Source organism: Rhinatrema bivittatum, chromosome 12 (assembly GCF_901001135.1).
Source record: "Rhinatrema bivittatum chromosome 12, aRhiBiv1.1, whole genome shotgun sequence".
Classification (NCBI taxonomy): Eukaryota; Metazoa; Chordata; class Amphibia; order Gymnophiona; family Rhinatrematidae; genus Rhinatrema; species Rhinatrema bivittatum.
Genome location: NC_042626.1, coordinates 80,296,895 through 80,321,894, shown reverse-complemented (window position 1 = coordinate 80,321,894; position 25,000 = coordinate 80,296,895). Strand labels below are relative to the sequence as shown.

The window sequence follows — 25,000 nt, the reverse complement described above, 5'->3', positions numbered from 1 at the left end:
ACCTCGAAGATACGCTTAAGATGGAATTTGAGCTTGCGATCCTGTACATCCTTCAAGGCCGTAGCACCCACCAGTGGAATAGTGGTGTGCTTGGTAACAGCGGAGACTGAAGAATCCACCATGGGAATTTTCAGCATTTCCAGGCAGTCCTCCGGGAGCGGATAAAGCTTGTCCATGGCTCTCCCGACACGGAGCCCCGCCTCAGGAGCTTCCCATTCCTGAAGGAGCAGCAATTTGTGCATAGGGTGAAAAGAAAAAGCACAAGCCGGAGCCCTAAGTCCCGCCAGGACCAGGTCCATGTGCTTTGGCAGCGTGGCGGTAAGAGTATCCGCCGGCGGCCCCTCAATCCCTAACTCCTGAAGGACAAAAGGAATGATGGGTTCCAACTCTTCTTTCTGAAATAAACGGAGAACGCTGGGGTCATCCCCTTCCAGAGGGGGGAGCGTCTCCACCAAGTCCAGATTCGGATCAGGGGTCCCCAGAGGCGCCGGAGGGTCCAGGAAAAGAGGGGCCCCCGGGACCACTCGCACCCGGAGCCGCACGAGCGAGCGGAGGGGCCAGCCCGTGGGAGTTTGGCCGGCAGGGGACCTGGTGAAGGGTCCTCCTCCTGCAAGCTGGCCAGATAGGATTTGTGCATGAGAAGCACAAATTCCGACGAAAAACGTGGCCTAGACTTGCCGAGGGGGGGGTGGGGGGGAAGACTCCAAAAAATATGAATCTTCTGCGCTGAGCAGCTCTGAATCGGGAGCTGTGAAACCTCTAAGATGGCCGCCGTTCCCGTGGTTTGCAGACCCGAGAACGGCCTGGCCACACGTTGCGAGGAGCAACCCCGGGCTTGTTTTGTCAGCGCTGCCGGGGAGGGACCTTCCCCACCTGGCAAACATGAGGAACAGAGCCCCTCACGTGAGAGACGCATCGAGGGCTCACCACAAGCAAGGCAGCAGTGTGATCGCAGCATTCTCGCTGAAGAGGAGCCGCGATGTGAAGGAAAAAAAAAACAGCTGATGAACTGAACTTTGCTGCCAGGAGGAGCGGAGGCAGAAGACCGAACCCTGTACGCTCCTCTATTAACAACACCCTGGCTGCCGGAGAAAGAAGTGTATCGATATGCCCCAGAAGTAAAAATAGACTGGCTTGTGGAGATTTTTTTTTTTAACTTCATAAAACTGGATGCATGTGAATGCACATTCACTGAGGGCACTGTCGGGGAAGAAGTAGCCAGGTGAGGGGAGAATGACTGGACCACCAGTTTCACCCCCAATAGGATCACTGGGAACAGGGGCCTAGGCTATGGAAACACGAAGGGCCAAGGCCCCCTAAGTCCCGCAAGAGCGTGGAGACAGTGCTGTCTCTTGAGAGAGAAAAACCAAACAAACAGAGCCAATTCTTTTTTTTTTTTTTTTTTTTTGAAAACCCAAACAAATTAAAAAAGTACTTGCTTGATCCTTTAAGAGAAAGTACCCAAACTGGGAAAGGGCTAACTAGCCAAGATCAGGGAACCGCAGGGTGAGCTGATCCATTTGCTGGAGACAGACAAATACTGAAGGGCTGCAGGGTAGGCTCTGTCCTGATATAGGATACCCTTTTCAGTTTTAGTCTGTCTCCATCTGCTGGACAGGAGGCTCAACCCATGGTCTGGACTGATCCAGGTACGTTCGGGGAAACTCCCTTCCCCACACCAACTGTGTGCTACCAGTTCTCCTTGAGTCTTTCTCCAATCCTCAGCCTATTGTCTCGCTCCTCTGGATTTCCTTTACCATCTTCCTTTCCTTTTCCCTCTAGCTCTTCAAGTATGGTGTTCTCTCTCTTAGCATTGGCTAAGACACCAGAACAGTCCACCACTGTTCAACTGAGCCTAACCATTCAGTCCCTGAAGGCCACATTGATCAGTATAGCCGACAGCAGGCCCTGGACCCCATGAAAGCAGCCGCTCCTAGTCCCACAGCCAAAGGAAACCTAAGCAAAACAAACTACTCTTTAAACCTGAAGAAAAGAATACATCACACTAGAGTTCCAGTCTCCTACCTCGTCTCCAATATAATCGTGCAGCATGCGAATGACAGATGCGCCTTTACTGTAAGAAATAGCATCAAAGATTTCATCCACTTCTGATGGATGGCCTACAGAGACCTAGGGAGGAAGCCACAGAAAAAGGATTGTCAAACCCCGGTATCCCCCACCTGAAAATGCCCACATCCATCACCTTGGTCACAAGAGCAGCAGCTTCCCAGCTATAGTTTTACTGATAGGAGCCAATCTCGTCCCTCCCGATGAGCAGTAACACAGGTTGTGCATTATGTATTTTGAGCAGTCCAGTACACAAATATAAAACAGCAGATATGGACTCACTTCAATGGGGTGACTGTTATTCAAGGCATCCAGCTCCTGTGCTCGAGTGTAATCAGCTGAAACAAACTGGGTCCAAATATCATATTCAGGGAAACAATGATCCACACACAGATACTCAATCCACGATGCAAAGCCTTCATTTAGCCATAGATGGGTCCACCATTCCTAAGAGAACAAACCAGAAGGTGCAAACAGCTAAATACGTTTTCAGTCGGCCTCCCATGTCTCTGTGTCCTGGCACCCAGCCTGAAGCAGAAGTCTAGGATACATGAAAGCATTACCACAGGAATCAGCCTGTCTGTGGGTCAGGTCTGTCTGGGGATCTGCAGATGCCATGGCTCACAGCTCCTGAATGGAAGGAAAGCAAGTGTTGCTTACCTGTAACAGGTGTTCTCACAGGACAGCAGGATGTTAGTCCTCACATATGGGTGACATCATCAGGATGGAACCCAATCACGGAAAACTTCTATCAAAGTTTCCAGAACTTTGACTGGCCCCTACTGGGCATGCCCAGCATGGCACTAACCCTGTAGCCAGCAGGGGTCACCCTTCAGTCTTATTTGATAGCTACAGGCAGTGCCGAAAAAATAAAACAAAACGTTATGAACCCAACACCGCGGGGCAGCAGGCGGGTTTCGTGAGGACTAACATCCTGCTGTCCTGTGAGAACACCTGTTACAGGTAAGCAACACTTGCTTTCTCACAGGACAAGCAGGATGGTAGTCCTCACATATGGGTGAGTACCGAGCTGAGGATGTCCGAACATGCACCAAATGTACCCAACGGCGTGCAACAGGCACAACAACTGGGGTGGAATTTGGTGGAGGGCATCCTGAACCCCACCGGGCAGGCGGAAGGGTGTTGGTACGTCACATTGGAAATAGGTTATGCAGGACAGACTGGCCAAAGATGGAATCTTGTCTTCCGGCTTTGTCCAAGCAATAGTGGGCTGTGAAGGTATGGAGAGAGCTCCAGGTGGCAGCCCTGCAAATGTCAGGAAGCGGCACCGATCTTAGGTGTGCTACTGAAGACGCCATGGCCCTCACAGAGTGTGCTTTAACACGGTCTTGAAAAGGAATGCCTGCTTGCTGGTAGCAAAAGGCTATGCAGTCCGCCAACCAGGAGGAGAGAGTCTACTTACCCACAGGTTGCCCTAATTTGTTGGGATGGAAAGAGACGAATAACTGAGTGCTCTTCCTGTGGGCAAGTGTACGGTCTAGATAGAAAGCTAGAGCCAGTTTACAGTCAAGGGTATGCAGAGCCTGTTCCCCTGGATTGGAATGGGGCCTGGGAAAAAAGGTAGGTAGAATGATGGATTGATTAATGTGAAACTCCAAAACTACCTTGGGTAAAAACTTAGGGTGAGTGTGGAGTACCGCCCAGTCCTGCAGGAGTTTAGTGTAAGGCAGATAGGTAACTAGGGCCTGTAACTCACTAACCCTGTGAGCTGAAGTGATAGCTAAAAGGAAAATCACTTTCCATGTGAGATATTTTAGGTCACAGGAGTGAAGAGGCTCGAATGGAGTTTTCATGAGCCGACCGAGAACCAGAATAAGGTTCCAAGAAGGGGCCGGAGGACGTAAAGGTGGCTTGATATGGAGCAAGCCCTTTAAAAATCGTGTTACGAGGGGTTGTACTGATATACGGACATCCCCGACACCTTTATGGAAGGCGGCTACCGCACTGACATGCATTCTGATGGAAGAGGTTTTTAGACCTGACTGACAAATGCCAGAGACAGACCAAAAACCTTGGGATTGGACAGGAAAAGGGATCAAGGGACTGCGAAGTGCACCATGATGTGTACCTTTTCCATTTATAGGAATAAGATTTTCTTGTGGAAGGCTTCCTTGAAGCAATCAGGACACGAGAAACCGAATCTGAAAGGTTAAGTGGTTGAAGGATTAACCTATCAACATCCATGCCGTCAGGGACAAGGCCTGAAGATTGGGATGGCGTAGGCATCCGTCGTTTTGAGTGATCAGATGCAAGTCCGTTCCCAAGGGAATGTGCCTGCGGATGGAGAGATCCTGGAGTATGGGAAACCACACTTGGCGTGGCCAGTGAGGTGCTATCAGGATCATGGTTCCTTTGTCCTGACGTAGCTTCACGAGAGTCTTCGAAAGAAGAGGAAGTGGAGGGAACGCATAGAGCAGACCGGTTGCCCACGAGAGGGAGAATGCATCTCTGGGCTGAGAGCGCTTGCTCCGAATGAGGGAGCAGTAATTGTCTACTTTGTGGTTCTGAGGGGACGCAAACAGGTCTGTCTGGGGATGACCCCATTGCTGGAAGAGAGAGGTCGCTACAGAGGGATTGAGAGACCACTCGTGCGGTTGGAAGACACGACTCAGTTTGTCTGCCAAGACATTGTGCACTCCCGGCAAATAGGTGGCCCTGAGGTACATCGAGCGGGAGAGCGCTTCTGCCCAAATCTGCGCAGCTTCCTGACACAGGAGGAAGGAGCCTGTGCCTCCCTGCTTGTTGATGTACCACATGGCCACCTGGTTGTCCGTCTGAATCAGGATGACGTGATTTGATAGGCGTTCCTGAAAAGCCCTGAGAGCATATCGCATTGCTCGAAGTTCTAGAAAGTTTATTTGAGGTTTGGCTTCCTCTGGAGACCAAGATCCTTGTGTCTGTAGATTGTCCACGTGGGCTCCCCACCTGAGGTTGGAAGCATCGGTGGTGAGAATGACTTGAGGATCTGGCACTTGAAAAGGCAGTCCCTGGAGGAGATTGGTCTGATCTTTCCACCAGGCGAGAGACAGACAGAGTGAGTTGGTGATGTGGACAATGGTCGACAGAGGCTGAACAGCTTAAATCCATTGTGACCTCAGAGTCCAATGCATGAGTCTCATGGCCAGGCGGGCCATTGGTGTAACATGGACGGAGGACGCCATGTGTCCTAGCAGGACGAGGAATTGGCGAGCTGTTGCTGTATGTTGAGATTGCAACTGGTGAGTGAGGGCCACGAGTGTTAGTGCTCGTTGTCGAGGTAGAAAGGCTTTTGCCTGTAAAGTGTCCAAGTTTGCCCCAATGAACGACAAGTTTTGAGATGGGATTAAATAGGATTTCCCGTAATTGACAAGAAATCCTAGAGAAATTAGAGTGTGTAGGGAGAAATCGAGGGACGACTGAGCGGCTTGCTGGGTTGGAGCCCTGATTAACCAGTCATCCAGATAGGGGTAGACGTGCACACCTTCTTTCCTGAGGAAAGCTGCTACAACTACGAGGCATTTGGTGAAGACTTGTGGTGCAGACGCTAGGCCGAAGGGAAGCACTCGATATTGATAGTGCTTTGGGCCTACTAAAAACCTGAGGTACTTGCGATGAGTTGGAGTGATCGCAATGTGTGTGTATGTGTCCTGGAGGTCCAGAGAGCAGAGCCAGTCTCCTCTTTGTAGAAGAGGTAGAAGTGAGCCCAAGGTTACCATCTTGAACTTTTCCCACTGGAGGTATTTGTTGAGAGCATGTAGGCCCAGAATTGGACAAAGCCCCCCGGATTTTTTGGGGATCAAAAAGTACCGGGAATAGAACCCTAGGCCTTGCTGCAAGAGTGGGACGGGTTCTATTGCTCTTAACTGGAGAAGGGAAACCTCCTGCTCCAGAAGGACAGAGTGGTCGGATACTCTGCACGCCTGCAGAGGTGGTGAGTCCGGTGGAAGAGCAAGAAAGTTTAGGTGGTAACCCTGAGCAATGATTGCTAGCACCCATTGTTCGGTTGTGATTGATTGCCACATGTTGTGAAAGTGGCACAATCGACCTCCCACTGGTATGCTTGGCAGAGGAATCAGGCTGCTGCTCTCCAAATGAAAGTCAAAAACCTGAAGCAGGCCCCGGGTGGGGAGCTGCTTGTGGCTTTTGCTTTCAGGCCTGACGAGGCTGAGGCTTTTGAAAAGGTCTCGTAGTTCGGGACCTTGCTGGTGGAGGATAGTACTTCCTTGGACGGAAGAATGACTTCTTAGAGTCCTTCATGAAGGGCTGTCTTAAGGGGAAGTCAGAAGGTATCGATGAGAGCTGTTTAAGGGTCTCATGATGGTCCTTTAATTCAGTCACCATTTGCTGGATCTGCTCACCGAACAGATTGTCTCCTACACATGGTAGGTCAGATAGCCTGTCTTGTACTTCTGGGCGAAGGTCAGAAGATTTAAGCCAGGCCCATCGTCTTGCCGAAATGGCAGCTGCAGGCACTCTAGTAGAGGTGTCGAAGATATCGTAAGCTGTTCTTATCTCATGCTTTCCTGCCTCAAACCCCTTGACGACAAGGATTTGAAGCTGGTCTTGGAATTGTTCAGGCAGGGTTTCAGAGAAGTCCTGTATCTGTTTGAAGATGACCCTATTGTATTGGGTCATATACAGCTGGTAAGCAGCAATTCTGGAGATGAGCATGGCCCCTTGGAACACTCGTCGACCAATATTGTCTAGGAACTTGTGTTCCTTAACAGGAGGGGTTGATGAGTGAGGCTTCGTCCTTTTTGCTTTCTTTTGAGCTGATTCTACCACAACTGAGTGGTGGTCGAGCTGAGATTTTTGAAAGCCGGGGGCTGACTGCACTAAATAAGTAGTGTCAGCTTTTCTATGGACTGGGGCAATGGATCCAGGGTTTTCCCAGTTCTTTTTGAGGAGGTCAAGAAGAACTTGATGAATGGGAATAGAAGTGATCACTTTAGGGGCATCCAGGAACTGGAGCAACTCCATCATCTGGTGCCTATCATCCTGCTCCGTCTGAAGCTGAAAAGGGACCAACTCAGACATTTCCTTCACAAAATTAATGAAAGAAAGGTCCTCTGGAGGAGAACGCTTTCTACTTTCAGTAGGAGAGGGAGGTGAAGGTAAGTCATCGGTGTCTAAAGAAGTATCATCACCCCAGGTGTCATAAGGATCAGCGGACTAACCGGTAGGACGAGAAGGGGGTTGGATACCCGAAGGCCCCGGCCGAGGCTCTGAGAAAATCGAAGAAATCGCCGGGGGCACCGTGGACGGCCTGGAGGGCATCGGTGCCGGTATCGAAGGCATCGATGGTGCAGATGTACGTATCGGCATCGATGGCTGAGGCAAAACTCCCGAAGGAGGGATGCAGAACAGTGTTTCTCCTCCCGATGAAGCTGTCAACGGGGAGCGCACTGGAGCCATCTGAGACCCGGGAATCACCGGTGGAAGGGCGGTTATGAGCGCCTCCATCCAGGATAGCAGCGGTGCCAACGTGGCTGGAATCAGGTCGATGACCGGTTCCACAATCGGTGCCGAAGGGATCTGGAGTTGTTGCATCGCCTTGTCGATGGCCTCCTGGACCAGCCGGTCCAGTTCTTCCCGGAGACCTGGAGCAAGCAGCCCCGGCTCCGTGACAGAAGAGGAAGGGGGAGGCACAGTCAGAGGGACCACCTTTACAGGCGGAATTGCGACTCCCAAACCCCGATCGGGTGAGGGTGGCCTCTATGCCCCGGTCGCAGGAATGGTCGGTGCCGTTCCTGGACAGGGTTTCTTCAATGGTGGCTCGGACGGTGGCTCGGTCGATGATTTTGCTCCCTCGACGGTCCGAGACTTACGATGCCGATGGCGATGTTTCTCCCTACGATCCCCTCGATCCTGAGGGGGAGTAACGGGTGCCGATGGCCGTGAAGACGTCAATGGTGGACGGTCACCAGACGGTGGTCGATGCTGTGCGACGTCGACGGTGCCAGTTCAGATGACGTAGATGCGATGGACGGCGTCGGGGTGTGAGCACGGAAGAGGAGTCCCATCTTCTCCATCCTTGCCTTACGACCTTTGGGTGTCATGAGGGCACATTTGGTGTAAGTCAGGACATCATGCTCCCGGCTTAAACACATTACACAGATGCCATGAGGGTCTGTGATAGACATAGTGCGAGTACAGTCTGGGCACCGGCGGAACCCCGATGCCATGGCCATAGAAAAAATCGAGCCGCGGGACAGACAACAGCCAGTAGGCCGCAAGGGCCAAACTTGACAGTAATTGGCGAAAAACTGTCAAAAAACTTACCGGAGTACCGCAGCTAGAGAGAAGTTAGAGGAGGGACCCCTGTGGGGCAATTTAAAGTTAGTTAATTCCGTGAGGAAAATTCCTGTCAGGAATCTCCACAGAGCTCCTAAACCGCGAGGCTACTGCAGCACGGAAAAAAAGAAGACTGAAGGGGGACCCCTGCTGGCTGCAGGGTTAGTGCCATGCTGGGCATGCCCAATAGGGGCCAGTCAAAGTTCTGGAAACTTTGATAGAAGTTTTCCGTGATTGGGCTCCATCCTGATGATGTCACCCATATGTGAGGACTACCATCCTGCTTGTCCTGTGAAAATCCTCCTTATCATATAATGGTGAAACCTGATGGCCGGACTTAGGGCCCACGACTGTGGAGTTCTAGAAGGAGCCCCCACCCCCATGCCAGATAAGAACCGGACAAAGTTGGGAAGAGGATATAAAATAGGAGAAATTTAGTGATGTAATAAAAATGTATTTAAAAAAAAAAAAACAATTACCATAGTGACAAGGTTTCCAAACCACTGGTGAGCAAGTTCATGGCCTACAACGAGCGCGACCCACTGACGGGATGATGAGCAGGAGTTCTTGGGATCAATGAGCAAAGCTGTCTCCCTGTGTCACAAAAACAACATATGTCTTCCTTTCATCTTTCCACATTTTTAATGAGGTAAAGACTATTTGAGGTCACTGCCATCCAAGATCTGTGCCCATGCCACCCCTGACCCCCTCACCCTCATGGTGGCACAATCTTCCCCCAACATTCATGTCACTCAGTCCTCTCAGCACATGAACAGGAGTGATTTGGCAGCATATACTCTACCTATAGGTGACAAGACCCCAGTTCTCCATGGCTCCTTTAGGAAAAAGAAGAAATTGAGTGGTGAGATAACACATCTCTGTTTAAGCTCAGTCAAATTCTCTGAAACGTCGCCGTGTCTAGCAAGAAGGCAAAGACTCTGTTACCAGCGGCAAAGTCTGCGATGGCAATGAGATCAATCTTGGGAAGCGGGTAGGGCACATTGAAGTAATCTTTGTAAAATGGCAGAGTCTTAGCAGCAACCTAAACGGAACAAAAGAAGGAAGCAGGAACACTTTCCTTTCAGCTACAGATTGAAATCAAACCTACTATGCATAAAACATTCTCCTACAAACAAGTGGGCTGTGTCAACAAACTCCAGAATCTTCACTCAGCGCAAGCATGCTCTGCCCCACCCCATGCAGCAGGCTCCAGATTCCTGTTCACTACTCTCCCGCACAGGCATACTCTGCCCCCCTCCCCCCCCCCCCAGTAGAGCAGGATCCAGATTCCTAAACCCTTCTCTCTCCCGCACAGGCATGCTCTGCCCCTCCCCACATAGCAGAATCCAGATTCCTAATCTGCCCCACCCCAGAAGGTAAAATGTTATGGAATTTTTTGTTTAATTTTTATGTAACATCTATATCCTTTGTAATATGTTTGTGTTGTGTGTACATATTTCTAAAAAACACAATAAATAGGATATTTAAATGAAATGTGCATTTTTTATGCATTGAATTTAGTTCAGATTTTATCATTTCAACCTTGACCCCCCCTTTCTCCCAAACTGCAATGCTAATACATTGGAGAAATTACTTACCTGATAATTTCATTTTCCTTGGTGTAGACAGATGGACTCAGGACCAATGGGTTATGCTCCCCTGCCAGCAGATGAAGACTGAGTCAGATTTTAAAGCTGACGTCACCCTATACATATCCCTGCAGTGACCGCAGCCCTTCAGTATTCTCTTCAAAAGCCACTGTGGACATACTAGTGAAAAACGATAAAAAATATGATTAAAAATAGATAACCGTAACTGTACTCAACCAATCAAACACTGAACCTCAGTAAGAATATAGGTGCCCTGATCTAAGGACTGGATGAAGGCTTACCTGTAGTCTCTTGGATTTGATATCCACTCCATGGGCAAATCCTTGGCACCATTCCTGGGCAGCTGAGGGCGGGATGCTGAGTCCATCTGTCTACACTAAGGAAAATGAAATTATCAGGAAAGTAATTTCTCCATTTTGTAGCGTTTAGCCAGATGGACTCAGGACCAATGGGATGTACAAATGCTACTCTCGATCGGGGCAGGAGGCTGCCCTTGCAAAGGCTGCCTTTTCCAGGCGATAGAACCTGGAGAAGGTGTGCAAGGAGGACCACATTGCCTCTCGGCAGATGTCGACTTGGTCTGACCCAGTATGGCATGTTCTTATGGTCTTAAATGAAACTCCAAGACTACCTTGAGCAAGAAGGATGGAACTGTATGAAGCTGTAACGCTCCTGGAGTCATCCGTAGGAATGGTTCCAGACACAACAATGCCTGCAATTCAGAGATGCGCCGCACTGAGCACATGGCCACCAGGAACACAGTTTTCAAGGTTAATAAATGCAGGGAAAAACTGAGCAGCGGCCGAAAAGCAGGACCTGCCAAAAATTCCAATACTAGATTATTTATTTATTTATTTATTTAAATGCTTTTAAAATATACCGACATTCATAGGACATATCATGCCGGTTCACAATCAACATTGTAAAGGAGGAAGAGGAAATTACAAATAACAGGGAGGGGGGGAGGTGGAGCAGTGAAGGAAAAAGGAGAGGATGGGGGTCAGGTGACAGTGAGCGCAGAAGTTGCGGGAAGGAGAAAGGTAGTGAAGTGCTAGGGGAGAGAGAAATTGATAGGAACTGTGTTAAAAAAACTGAGAATAAAAAAATTAACAAATTTACAAAATCAGCAATTCCCTAGGATGCATCAACGGATTAGAAGGGGTAAGGGAATTGGAAATGGCAGTGGAGGGGGTTTATCGTGGAATTCCCTTGGAATTCCACGATAAACCCCCTCCACTGCAATTGGGGTTTATCGTGGAATTCCCTTGTGGAATTAAGATTCCACAAGGGAACCGGCAACCAGAGGGGAGGCCGAAGGTGCTTCACTCCCTTCAGAAAATGGACCATGTCCGGGTGAGCCAAGAGGGAGGCTCCGTTCACCTCACCCCTGGAACAGGAGAGCACCACCAATTGTACCTTCAAGGAATTAAGGGCCAAACCTTTATTAAAGCCGTCCTGTAAAAATTCCAAAATAAGTGGAATTTTGACTGCCTGAGGGGGGACACCACGTTCCTCGCACCAGGCCTCAAATACTCTAGGGACGTGGAGAACGTCCGAGGGCGGAGTAAGCTGGGAATTACCACCGCAGAATATCCTCACTTCATTAGGCGAGCCCTCTCAAGGGCAAGACTAAGACAGAATCAGCAAATGTTGCTTACCTGTAACAGGTGTTCTCACAGGACAGCAGGATGTTAGTCCTCACATATGGGTGACATCACAGGATGGAGCCCTGTACGGAAAACTTTTCTGTCAAAGTTTCTACAAAGCTTTGACTGACACTGGCACACTGAGCATGCTCAGCCTGCAATTATCCCTGTCAGCCACAGGTGTCTCCCTCAGTCTAGTCTTATAGCTAAAAGCGCAAGCGAAACTAAAATAAAAGTAAAAACGTATACAGACCCAACTCCGTGGGGTGGCGGGTGGGTTTCGTGAGGACTAACATCCTACTGTCCTGTGAGAACACCTGTTACAGGTAAGCAACATTTGCTTTCTCACAGGACAAGCAGGATGGTAGTCCTCACATATGGGTGAGTACCGAGCTGAGGATGCCCGAGAGTGCATTAAATACACCCAAGACGCACGAAAGGCACAATGATGGGGGTGGAATTTGAAACAGAGGGCATCCTGAAACACTTAATGGGTTGGTGGAAGGATGTTAGGTAGTTAAACCGAAAAGAGTAAGAGTAGATGGACTGGCCAAACATGGAGCATGCCAGCTAGTCGTATCTAAGCAATAATGGGCTGCGAAGGTATGGAGAGAGCTCCAGGTTGCAGCCTGATAAATATGTACAAGCAGCAGCGGCCGAGGGGAAGCTATTGAGGCTGGGACGGACGCAACAGAGTGTGGTTACATACAGTGTTGTAGTGAAATGCCTGCTTGTTGGTAGGGAAAAAAGATACAGACCGTCAATTAGGAGGAATAGGTCTGTTTGCCCACTGGAACTCGCAGCTTGACTCTTGCCACAGAAGGAAAGAGTTAGGTGGAATTCCTATGGAATGTAGTACGATCTAGATAGAATGCAAGTGCACTATTAGTGTCCAAGAAGTGGAAAAACCTTCTCGCTCTGGTGAGAGAGAGGTGTTGGGAAAAATGAGCAGAGTATATTCTAAGTAAGATGAGATGCAACGTCTACCTTAAGGAGGATATGAAGTTGAATACGTAAAACCACTCTGTCACAGAGTCAGATGAGTATGTAACAAGGTGTGTAACTCACTGACCCTGTTGGCAGAAATGACATTTATGAGGGAAAGAATTTCCCATGCCAAACTGTGAAATGAGAGGAATGGAAAGGCTTGAACGGAGAACGTATGAGACTTCTAAGGATAAGATATAGGTTCCATTCCGTGACTAGTGAAAACAGAGGCGGCTTGATCAGTGGATAATCCATGGTAAGCTGACTCAGAAGGGGTTTACCATTAATCGGGTATCCCCACTCCCAAACGATACACCAATTGGAACAGAGGTGTACCTATGTGGAGGATGTCTGGGGAGCAGAATCTGAGGGAGCAAGAGAAAAGAGTGGTGTAGAAAAAGAAAAAGGGTAATACCCTTTTGTATGCGTCATGTGGTAAATCATGCCATTTTGAATGGTAGGATTTATGTGTGGAAGGTTTTGTGACGCTACCAGTACCTGAGAACATCAGTGAGTCTACGATTTGAGACTGACTTGTGAGAAGGCAAATTGGTTACTGGTGTGATAGATTGAGAAGTATGGGAAGCATACTGGTCTCGGCCAGGACGTGGGTCTAAGGAACAGTGAACCCCGTCCCGGTTCAACATTAGAAGAGTTCTGGCTATGAGAGGCGGCAGAAGAGACACATTTAAGAGGCCCTTGATGGAAGAAAGGCATCTATGGGAACGCATTGGAAACATGTGTAGGGAGTAGAATCTGTGCACCGTATGGTTCGATTCGGATGCAGAGGGCAAGTTCAGTTGACCTCAGCGCTAGAAGATTTTTCTCGCTACACATGTAGTCTGAGACCATTCGAGAGGATGGAAACCTACATGGAGAAGGTCTGCTAGTGCGTTCAGTAAATCTTAGATAAGTGGCCCGAGGATGCATGAAGTGAGAAAGGGCCAAGGGTAGAGCTGCGCAGCTTCCTTGCAGAGCAGCGAAGAGGTTGTGCGTGCTTGTGTGTTGGAAAGCACATTGTCCCTATGCTGTCTCTGTCTGTATGCACAAAGATTTGTTGCAGAGGCAGTATTGAAAGGCATAAGGGTATAACTCATGGCTACAAGCTCCAGGAAGTTCATGTGAAACTGTGCCTGGAGTAGAATAGACGCATATTGGGTTGAAAAGCTTTTAGGTCAAACTTTATAACCCTGAGTAAATGCGAGCACGAGCAGAATCAGACTAGGTTTTGGTCTAGATCTGCAATATGGATGAGGGACGAAAGCGGTTGAACAGCTTAGACCCACTGATAATGGAATTTCACTGAATCTAACCCATAGCAGTTTTGGATCTATGAGGAAAGTGCATAGTGAAAAAACCCCATGGCCCGACAATGAAGAATCGAGGGGCTGAGGTTATGGAAAATGCGCACAGGGACATATAGGAATTTATTAGAATGTCTGCGCGTATGCTGGACAGGAAGGTCATGATGACTGTGGTGTCCAGAAGTGTTCTATAAGGGATTTATGGCAGTGACAGTAATCCCAGGTAGTAAATGTATAGTCAGTCATGAAGAAGTTAGAGCTCCTTGCGTGGACTGACTGTGGTTATGCAGCTGTGCATGCAAGGAAGGCTTGAATGATGTTGCACTCCGTAGAGAAACAGCAGTCACCGATAGTGATTCAATGAAATACCTTAGTTGCCGAAGCTGGCACAACTGGCAGAGCCTGGGATTGTAATATTGTTGACTCACCATGAAGCACATAGAAAGATTAGAGGTAATGTACTTACTGCGATATGGAAGCATGGTGATGAGAGATACCATTTTACCTGTGCCTTCTGAAGAAAGTTAGTATTTCTGAGGTCCAGGATGGGCGGAGAGTAACTACTTTCTGTTGAAAGAAAGAATAGTGTAATTAAAACTCCCCAAACACCACCCCCCCCCCCCCCGTGCTTTGTAGCATCTGGGGGAGTGTACCAGGAAACTTGGTACAAAGTGGGGTGGCCGCTCTGATATCCGGCCAGTTGGGAGACCAGGTGGTGTCCAACAGGAGGGGCTGATGTAATCTGGATATCATGTAAGCGGTAAAGTCTTACCCACATTTCTGTGTGCTGTACAAGGAGACATCGAGACCTGTCGTCAGGCTTCGAGGTGTACTTGCACTTGAGGTAGTAGTTGCTGGATCTCATGTTTAGCAGATCAGCGAATGCATCTGGAACTTTGGTTCTGAATTAGGAACCAGAAGCCAGAGTACTAATCAGTACAGAGCCCCGTTGCTGAAAATGGGAAGATGTCCTGATGCAATCCCAAAGAAATGATAGAGAGGTTCTCTTGGTATTGTGGCTGACATAGCTGGCATAGCGATATATGACACTAATACGGTTCTTGGAAGGTACATGACCTAGAACTTTTCGAACCATGTGGCCCGAATTAGAGATCACATCTCAATGGGAATGCCGCAGAAGCGGGTACTTACCAGCCGACGTGATTCGCCGAAGGACGAGCCGGTGAAGATTGCTGGCTCCGTGGATTTCAGGAGTCATCGAGGGAGTAGAAGCCAGTCTCAACTCTGATGCCTGGTATGGTGGCGCAGGTATAGAGGAGACAGGCTGAGCATGGCTGGAGCTATCACTGTAATTAGTGGAGGGCCACAATCCCGCACTGATGTCTGTGGGGCACGCCTCGGGAACAGGGGAGCCAATTAACAGCTCGTGAACCCGGCCCTCGTCGCAGCGGCTCCATGTCTCGTGACGCCAGTGCAGAATTCTTCGGAACTCGTTCTGGTGTTTCCGGAGCACCAAGGACTGCCAATACCGTGTGGAAGTGTCGATGGCAGTGGCGATGTTGCTCGGCCCGAGCATTCTCCAGCATCGAGAAGGATAGCACCGATGTGCTGGATGGCATCGGTGGCGGACAGTCACCGTGTCTGTGACGATGCATGCCACGGTGCTCGGCCCGGTCTTTCCCCAGCGCCGAGATGGATGCCCTCGCTGTCTTGGATGGCGACTGATGACGGACTGTCAGCATGCCTGCACTGCTCCTGGCACTATGTAGTGTCATAGGCTAATACGGAGCTTTAATAAGAACCCAAGCATGGAGCACTGTGTTTAGGCGAGGGCATTACGTGGCTATGTTGGTACTGACTGTGTCGATGGCGGCCGAAGCGGCCTTGAGGGTATCGTCAAAAATATATATGAAAAAAGTCAATGATCCGGGCAGCAACGATGACAGTGATGGAAGCACTGACGGTATCGGGGTAGGTATCCATGAAAACAATGTGGCATCGAATAATCGAAAAAACATCGTTGGTATCGGAAAAAAGATACCGGCATCGATGGCGTCGACCCTGGCATCGATGCCCATCAATGGCGTCGACGGAGATGTCCTGGGCATCGATGACATTGTTTATTTTATCAATGTCATCGATGGAAATGACCCTGGCATCGATGGAAGTGCCCTGGGCAACGATGGCATTGACCCGGGCATGGATGGCACCGATAACACAAAGTGTGGGTCTATGGCATCCATCCGGGTGATGATGGCACCGATGAAACCCAAGGAAAAATCAGTGCCATGTATGAAAAACAAAAATGGCACTGATAGAAACGATGCAGGGACCGATGGCATCAGTGTACTGCGGGGGAGGGGTACCGATGGCATCTAAGAATCCAGGACAGTCTGAAGGGGGTACCGACGGTAGTGATGAGGGCATAGACTGTGCGAGGGTACCGAGGAAATCGAAGGACCTGAAATCGACAGGGACCTGGCAGCAACGGAAACCGTGGAAGTCCCTGTCCCACTAGCGCTAATAACCAGGCGAAGTGTCACAGAGGGACACTCGCAGGCTATGTGTGGCTAACTGAAAACATAGGGAGAGGGAAGGCCGCAGTCAGTTGGCAGGCCAGGGAGGTGACAGGAACAGACCGAAAAAACAGGGCATAGTACTCACCAAGCATCGAATAAACGTACGAGAAGGGAGACCCGTGCAGGGAAAAGTGTTTGTGAAGTAAAAGTTTAAGTGTTTCTGTTAGGAAAGTGTTACAATTTCTCACAGAGCTCCTAACCGCTATGCTTACTGCAGAGCGAAAAAAAAAAGACTGAGGGAGACACCTGTTGCTCACAGGGATAATTGCAGGCTGAGCATGCTCAGTGCACTCAGTGTGCCAATGTCAGTCAAAGCTTTGTAGAAACTGACAGAAAAGTTTTCCGTACAGGGCTCCATCCTGTGATGTCACCCATATGTGAGGACTACCATCCTGCTTGTCCTGTGAGAAAACTTGGATCCTCATGAAGGACCGGTTCCTGCTGTAGCAAGTCCCTGTGCGGTGGGAGGCACGGGGGGGGGGGGGGTCTCCACCAGGATTCTCCACATGTCCACACACCATGGATGCTGGGGACAATCTGGAGATACTAGTAGGACTAAACCCCTGTGGTGTTCGATTCTGCAAATGACCCTGCCCAGTAGGGGCCACGGAGGGAAGATGTAAAGTAACTCTTCTTCTGGCCAGAGCTGCACAAGGGTGTCGATTCCCAGGGTCCACAGATCTGACACTGAAGAATTGGGGAACCTTCAAATTGTGAGATGCGGCCAGCAGGTCAATGGATGGGAGGCACCAGCGATCTACTCCCAGTTGAAAGGCTTTGTCTGACAACAACTCTCCTAGATCCAGATTCTCCCTGCTTTGAAAGTCTGCTCTGATGTTGTCTTTTCCTGCAACGTGGGAGGCCGATATCATCTGTAGATGTATTTCTGCACATTCTATAAGGAGGTCTATCTCATGAGACACTTGATGGCTTCTTGGTTCCTCTCCCTGGCAGATGATGTAGGCTAAAGTCGTTGTATTGTCCGACATTACACAGACCGCTTGATCCTGGAGACTGTGGCTGAATTGTAAGCACATCAGCCTTACTGCCTGGGCTTCCAGGCGATTGATGTTCCAGAGGGCTTCTTCCTCCATCCAATGTCCCTGGGCTGTGAGTTCCTGACAGTGAGCTCACCAGCCCTGGAAACTCGTGTCCGTTGTGAGAACCAGCCAGTACGGGGAGGACAGTGACACACCCCTGCTCAGATGAGCCTCCTGCAATCACCACTGGAGGTGAGAGCAGACTTCCATCAGTAAGTGGAGCTGAATCGAATAGTTTTGAGACTGCAGGTTCCAATATGACAGCAACGAGCAATGAAGTGGGCGTGTGTGCACTCTCGCCCATGGCACTACTTCCAAGGTTGCCGCCATCAAAATGAGAATTTGGAAATAGCTCCACTTCGTCGGGCGTATTGTGTTCATCAACTAACGCACCTGGGATCAACTTCTGTATCTGTGTGGTCAGGAGGAAGACCTTGCCCTGCCTGGTGTCGAACCGGACTCCCAGATACGCCAATGCCTGGGAAAGCCTGAGACTACTCTTTTCCAGGTTTACTACCCAACCGAGCTCCTGAAGCAAGGTGGTCACCCTGATGGTCACCCGGAGGCTATCTTCCAGGGACTTGGCCCAGATCAACCAGTCGTTCAAGTATGGGTGTACCAGGATTCCTTCTCTTCTCAACACTGCCGCCACGACCACCATAATCTTGGAGAATGCTCTGGAGGTGGTGGTTAGGCCAATGGGTAGTGCCCAGAACTGATAATGGAGCCCCAGTATTGTAAAGTGTAGGAAGCTTTGGTGTTCTTGATGGATTGGAATATGTAGGTAGGCTTTGGATAGATCCCGGGAGTTAGGAACACTCCCAATTTTATGGCCATTATCACAGAGCAAAAGGTTTCCATGCAGAAATGACTCATTCGTAGGTGATGATCGACACTTGAGGTCCAGGATGGGGTGAAAGGAACCTTCCCTTCTTGGTACGATGAAATAGATGGAATAATGCCCCATATTTTCCTGGGGTGTAGATATTGGGATTACAGCCCTTTTCCTGAGAAACCTTAAAAGAGTAATCGCCACTGCCTGCTTTTTGTGCTGGGAGTAGCAAGGAAACATCATGAATACATCCAGAGGAGTGCCGAGAAATTCTAGCATATATCCTTCTCATATGTCCTACAGTACCCATTTGTCTGAAGTGATCTCGACCTACTGGTAGTAAGAGAGAGACAGTCGACCCCCTATCACCTCGTTCCGAAGATGGGTCAGCCAAATTTAATTGGAAAGTTCAGGACGAGCCTGAACCGAACTTGCTCCTCTCTTGGGCTGTCGACTACAAAAGGACAAAGTTCTTCCAAAGCGCTCAGACCTCTGAAATGTCGAGTTTCTGAAGGGGTGGAAATGTTGGGAGCCCCTGGACTGGCTCCTCATAGACAAGAGGCACTGCAGCTGCTTCTGCTTATCTTCCGGTAGCCGGGGAACTGGGGATTCGCCCCATTTACTGGCCATTTTTTTCAATTTGGTTCCAAATAGAAGCGATCTTTTAAAGGGCAACTTTGTAAGGTTGACCTTGGAGGTTTTGTCAGCTGACCAATTTCGCAACCATAGCTGTCTTCTGGCTGCTACCACTGAGGCCACTCATCTGGCTGAAGTACGGACTAAATCAGAGCTCACGTCTACTAAAAAGGCGGCGGCAAGTTCCATAGCCACTCTGGGATTCACTCCGGTGTCATCCACCTCTTGAGAGAGAAGTAGCCATTAACGAACTACCAGGGCACAACAAGAAGCAATCCGTCTATCATGAGCATCCTTTAAGGCCTCACCCTCCCTCCACTTTAGGGAAACTCAAATGCTCTCTCACCACTGGGAGGGTTGTTCGCTTAGAGACAGCAAAGACCACTGCATCCACTTTAGGGAATGCAAATGTTCTCACTGTTGGATCCAGCAGGTATAGAGCCTCTAACATTCGGCCCCCTTTAAAACTTGCTTCTGGGGCATCCCATTCCAGGTCAATCAGCTCCTGGATGGCTTCCAGTACTGGAAAGTAGCAAGAGGCTTTCCGCAGGGAAATCAGAATGGGATTCTTTTTTGGTTCCACCATAGAGTCTGTCCCAGGAACTCCCAGCATCTTCAGGGTCTGGAAAACCAGGGCCAGCAATTAGTCTCTGTGAAAAAACCATAACATGGTTCGATACGGTTCCAACCCGGGGGGAATTTCCTGTTCTTCCAAGGGATCTGGATTCTCCTCTTTGTCTGTGCCATCAGGGTCCCTACTAGGGATAACCTTAGTCAAGCAAGGCATGCCTCATGGTCTGCCGTAAGAAATGGGGGGGAGAGAGCGGTTACCGGCTGGGGTTCCATTTGGACAGGGTCAAGCAAGGTAGCAGACTGCGCCTGTACAAAGGCTTGTAGCCCCTGGAAAAATTCCAACTAAGAAAAGGCCGCTGGGTCCATACCTAGTCCAGGGGGAACTGGGGTGGGTCCAGTTGAGTTTCCCTCTCCCACGGATGACCCAACCAAGGGGGTACTCAGGTCTGGAGAGCTTCCAGGTAAGACTGTGACTAACCATCATCTGAATAGAAAGAGCCTGGCTTAGCAAAGTCCAGAGGAAACTACTCTCCTTGGGCTTCCTCACAGTGCTGACACAAGCTGGAATTCAGGTCAGGCTGTGAAGCCTCAATACAACAAGCAGCGCAGAGAGCAAGGCACTTAGGTTTCTTGGTTTCCGGCGCCACTGGTGGCGGTAACTGAGTGTTCCAATCGGCTCGTGCTTAAAAAAATTATATGCGCGCAAATTTAGAGCGCCTAGACAGACAAGGCGCACGCTTGGTCCATGCGCTTACAGCGTTGTGTGTCTGACATTACGCACAGAGCGCATGCGCAGAGCCGACACACACTGCACGCACAGACGTCCTACGTAGGGCCGTACTGCACTCACAGAAACACACACAAGATGGCACCAATGAGACCAACCACGCAACATGCCTAAAGCAGAGCCTAGCCCATCAAGGGCTGCTCAACCCACTCGGAGGCCCAATTCCCCTTACTCCCACGGGAGCGGGAATAATGTCGGTACGGCGCGCCGAGCACGGAGACCAGAGGAAACCTACCGGAAATCCCTTCAATCATCTTTGGATCGGTGAATCTTCTCCCCCCCCCCCCCCAATTTACCTGGGCTCAACGCTTACTGGCTCAGTATAGAGACGGTCTATGGCTGCGGGAGGAGAGGGCTTTGGCCATCACCACTGTGCTCTGCTTCCTGTACCCACTGCCTTTCAGCTGCTTGAGCAGCAAAGTTCACACTGGAAACTGGCTACTGGACCAAGGCACGCTTCAGAGGTATCTCAGAAATCACCTCAGGAATTCTCAACTGGGGGAGGGACCTTTTAGGTATCACTGCAGGAGAGCAGGGCTTAAATTTTCTGCAATCTAGAATGTAGAATTTCTCCTTCCAAAAAGAACAGCAATCCCCATAGGTACAGGTACATCCACTATCTGCTGGAGATGGAGAAATACTGAAGGGCTGAGGTCACTGCAGGGGTGTGTATAGGGTGACGTCAGCTTTGAAATCTGACTCCGTTTCCATCTGCTGGCAGGGGAGCATAACCCGTTGGTCCTGAGTCCATCTGGCTACATGCTAGGAAAATTCAAATTAGAATCTGCTAGCCAAATCCCATTTACCCCCACCCTTTATTCTCCAGACTATATTTGTACATTCAAGTTCAGTACTTTTGCCTTTGGTTACTTTTGACTGTTTCTCCAATTATCAACTCATTTTGAATTTTCATTCTGTCCTCCATAAATTGTCATGGTTTTTACCTCCAGTGCAAACTTCCCTTGCTCTGCTTTGCCGACAGGTGTGTAAACTCGGATTAAAACTCCATCTGATGTTCTGGCCTCCACAAAGTCATATTCACCCACCACGAATGCGACCAGATAGGTGGACATGATGGGACTGCGTGCATTGCAAACTTCTTCCACCAGGCTCTCATCATCTGGGTATGGCTTCCGCTCCAACACATTCTTTTCAAAAAAAGAGAGAAAGGCATTATGGGGAAAAGTTTCTCTCAGACTCCGGGGGAAGGTCACATCAGCCCCAGCTTCCTGTACAAGCTGGGCACAGAAAGTGATTTAGGCAGCATAACCCAAAACAAAAAGAGGGACAGGGTTCCATTTTAATAGTCTAAACACTTGCTGCAGCTGCTTTAAACACTAACCTGACGAATTATGAGCAGAAACTAACCATCAGGCACAACATGAGCCCTTAATAATGGAAAGAGTCCATGGCTGAAATCCGTAGCAGGTTCTAGCCTAGGGATGACCACTCTGGGGTCCAATCTGGTGGAACGAGGCTCCCCATCAACATACAGAAGAGCAAGGACTAATGGGCCGGACCACCCCAAGGATGTGGCCTGCACCCAAGCTTTTCTATTATACATGCACAACTCCTCACTGCCCCATGCACAGGACTTACCATGTTAGACAAAGCCACTCTGTCTTTGGGAACCACCAGCGTGATATCAAATGTGGCTTTAATGGCAGGTTCATCCCAGCAGGGAAAGGCTCTGCGAGCATCAGTGGCCTGTCAGATACAGACAGTAACATTACAGCATGCAGCGACTGCAACAGCACAACACAGGCAGTGATGTTACAACAGCATGCAGTGGCAGTGACAGTAATACAGCCTGGAAGAAACATATGGGTAGTAACCTTATTATGGCATGCTGCAACTTATTGTAATCCGAAGACTGACCTGCAGGCAGTAACACCATTAATGACAGTGACTGACCAAACAAGCTGCTCGTACAGTCAAGGTGCCCATGCACACACATCTCCTGAACTCCCTGGTCATGCAGCTGCTAAACAAACATGTCACAAGAATTTTCATAACTAACTGAAGGTGTTGTTAGCAGTAGGCATCTCTTGTTCAGAGGACAAAAAGCAGATTGTTACCTCAAACTGGGTGACTGCAGCATACCGCACCTCCCCCAAGGGTGTGGTGTATTTACTGCGGTAGAAACCTTTCATCTTATCGTTCAGCTCACCAACAAAGTCAATCTTCAGTGTTCCTGAACCTGAGATAGAAAGAGGGATTACCAGAAACATGCTGTGTAGCCAGCAGCCATGAAAGCTATGGGAGGGAAAAGCTGCAGCCAATCAGAAAACGGCTTAACATACGTGATTAACTCCCAGCCCCTCACCTCCCATGTCAGAATGTGGAACAGATGCTCTCTAAGCATTGACACTGATCTCCATCAATTAGGATGCAACATACATAATGCACACTTCACCCAGTGTCCATTAGACAGTGCCAGTTAATGCAAGGCATAAGACAATACAAACCAGCCCCATCAGCAATGGCAGCAAATGTTATGCTCCAGCTTTGTAAAAATATCCATTGCTCACAGAGCAAAGCTCTGTCCTAGAATACATACTGCTGGGCATGCTGTGCTCAAAAACAGGTGCCATTACAATCCCCAAATACTCTCAGAATTCAACATCATCTTTAGAATCAAACAGGCTACAGTCCAGCCCAATGGTGTCTGTACTCAGTGTAAAGAGCGCCTTACAAAAGAGAAACCGCTTCAATCTAACAGGAGCACAAGGGTAATCGAGGCACTTTCTGAGTTGATCTGTGGCTTTAACCCTCGCTTGCCCGCAGCTACAGATCTGATATAGTTCGCTTACAAGAAAAGATTTTTGGCTGCTCATCTCAAGGATATGGAAGTAATCATTTTCCATCCTTATTCCACACTGATGGAACAAACTGCTGCAAATATTTACATTTGTTGGACGACCTTACATTATTCAGATGATTCTTGAAAAACACTTCTTTTAAATTCTGATTACGGTTTTTAAACATTAAAGAGTTTTTATTGTATTATTGTAAACTGCTTAAGAAACATAAAAACTTGCCATGCTGGGTCAGACCAAGGTCCATCCAGCCCAGCATCCTGTTTCCAACAGTGGCCAATCCAGGCCACAAGAACCTGGCAATTACCCAAACACTAAGAAGATCCCATGCTACTGATGCAATTAATAGCAGTGGCTATTCCCTAAGTAAAATTGATTAATAGCCATTAATGGACTCTTCTCCTCCAAGAACTTATCCAAACCTTTTTTTGAACCCAGCTACACTAATTACACCAATCACATCCTCTGGCAATAAATTCCAGAGCTTTATTTGTGTTGAGTGAAAAAGAATTTTCTCCAATTAGTCTTAAATGTGCTACTTGCTAACTTCATGGAATGCCCCCTAGTCCTTCTATTATTTGAAAGTGTAAATAACCGATTCACATCTACTTGTTCAAGACCTCTCATGATCTTAAAGACCTCTATTCATGCTTTATGAATGATCATCTTCTATTACTCATGGTTGAATTGCATTTTGTTACTTTAGTGTTTATGATCTAGGCATCATAGTGGATAATACTTTAAAATCGTCGGCTCAGTGTGCTGCAGCAGTCAAAAAAGCAAATAGAATGTTAGGAATTATTAGGAAGGGAATGGTTAATAGAACGGAAAATGTCATAATGCCTCTATATCGCTCCATGTGAGACCGCAACCTTGAATACTGTGTACAATTCTGGTCGCCACATCTCAAAAAGATATAGTTGCGATGGAGAAGGTACAGAGAAGGGCAACCAAAATGATAAAGGGGATGGAACAGCTCCCCTATGAGGAAAGGCTGAGAGGTTAGGGCTGTTCACAGCTTGGAGAAGAGACGGCTGAGGGGGGGGATATGATAGAGGTGTTTAAGATCATGAGAGGTCTTGAACGAGTAGATGTGACTCGGTTATTTACACTTTCGAATAATAGAAGAACTAGGGGGCATTCCATGAAGTTAGCAAGTAACACATTTAAGACTAATCAGAGAAAATTCTTTTTCACTCAACGCACAATAAAGCTCTGGAATTTGTTGCCAGAGAGAAGGTAGTTAGTGGCAGTTAGTGTAGCTGGGTTCAAAAAAGGTTTGGATAAGTTCTTGGAGGAGAAGTCCATTAATGGCTATTAATCAATTATACTTAGGGAATAGCCACTGCTATTAATTGCATCAGTAGCATGGGTTCTTCTTAGTGTTTGGGTAATTGCCAGGTTCTTGTGGCCTGGTTTTTGGCCTCTGTTGGAAACAGGATGCTGGGCTTGATGGACCCTTGGTCTGTCCCAGCATGGCAATTTCTTATGTTCTTATTATGTAATATTATTCTGCAAAATATTTAGTTTGTCATATTTAGCATGATTGTTCTACATTATCTGCAACCCATTTTGCATGTTCTTGATAAGAAGGAAAGACAACAAAGTAAACAAAATTAATGAATATGCCATGCTGGATCAGACCCAAGGTCCATCGAGCCCAACATCCTGCCTCTGACAGTGATCAGTCTGGGTCACAAGTACCTGGCAAATCCCATAAAGTAGATCTCATTCTTGTTTCTCAGTCCCAGGGATAACTGAACATACCCAGATCAGTCCAGACTCCTGGGTTTTGTGTACCTCCCAGTAGATGAGATAGAGTTTCTCCGACACTGTACATAACCCAGTGTGCCACCTGCACTCCT

General features: G+C 48.5%; 1 protein-coding gene across 3 annotated transcripts in view; it reads right to left on the bottom strand.

The window, feature by feature from the left end:
• The window catches only part of LOC115073621 (puromycin-sensitive aminopeptidase-like), a 325,446-nt gene that overhangs the window by 169,477 nt on the left and 130,969 nt on the right, over positions 1–25,000 (bottom strand). For all 3 annotated transcript variants that reach the window (XM_029572186.1, XM_029572187.1, XM_029572185.1), the window contains exons 4-11: positions 22,395–22,516; positions 21,916–22,023; positions 21,261–21,464; positions 9,307–9,403; positions 9,164–9,197; positions 8,841–8,955; positions 2,350–2,514; positions 2,026–2,130 (exon numbers count right to left, since the gene is read on the bottom strand). In XM_029572186.1, coding sequence (XP_029428046.1) covers positions 2,026–2,130; positions 2,350–2,514; positions 8,841–8,955; positions 9,164–9,197; positions 9,307–9,403; positions 21,261–21,464; positions 21,916–22,023; positions 22,395–22,516 — 950 coding nt within the window. The remainder of the gene's footprint in view (positions 1–2,025; positions 2,131–2,349; positions 2,515–8,840; positions 8,956–9,163; positions 9,198–9,306; positions 9,404–21,260; positions 21,465–21,915; positions 22,024–22,394; positions 22,517–25,000) is intronic.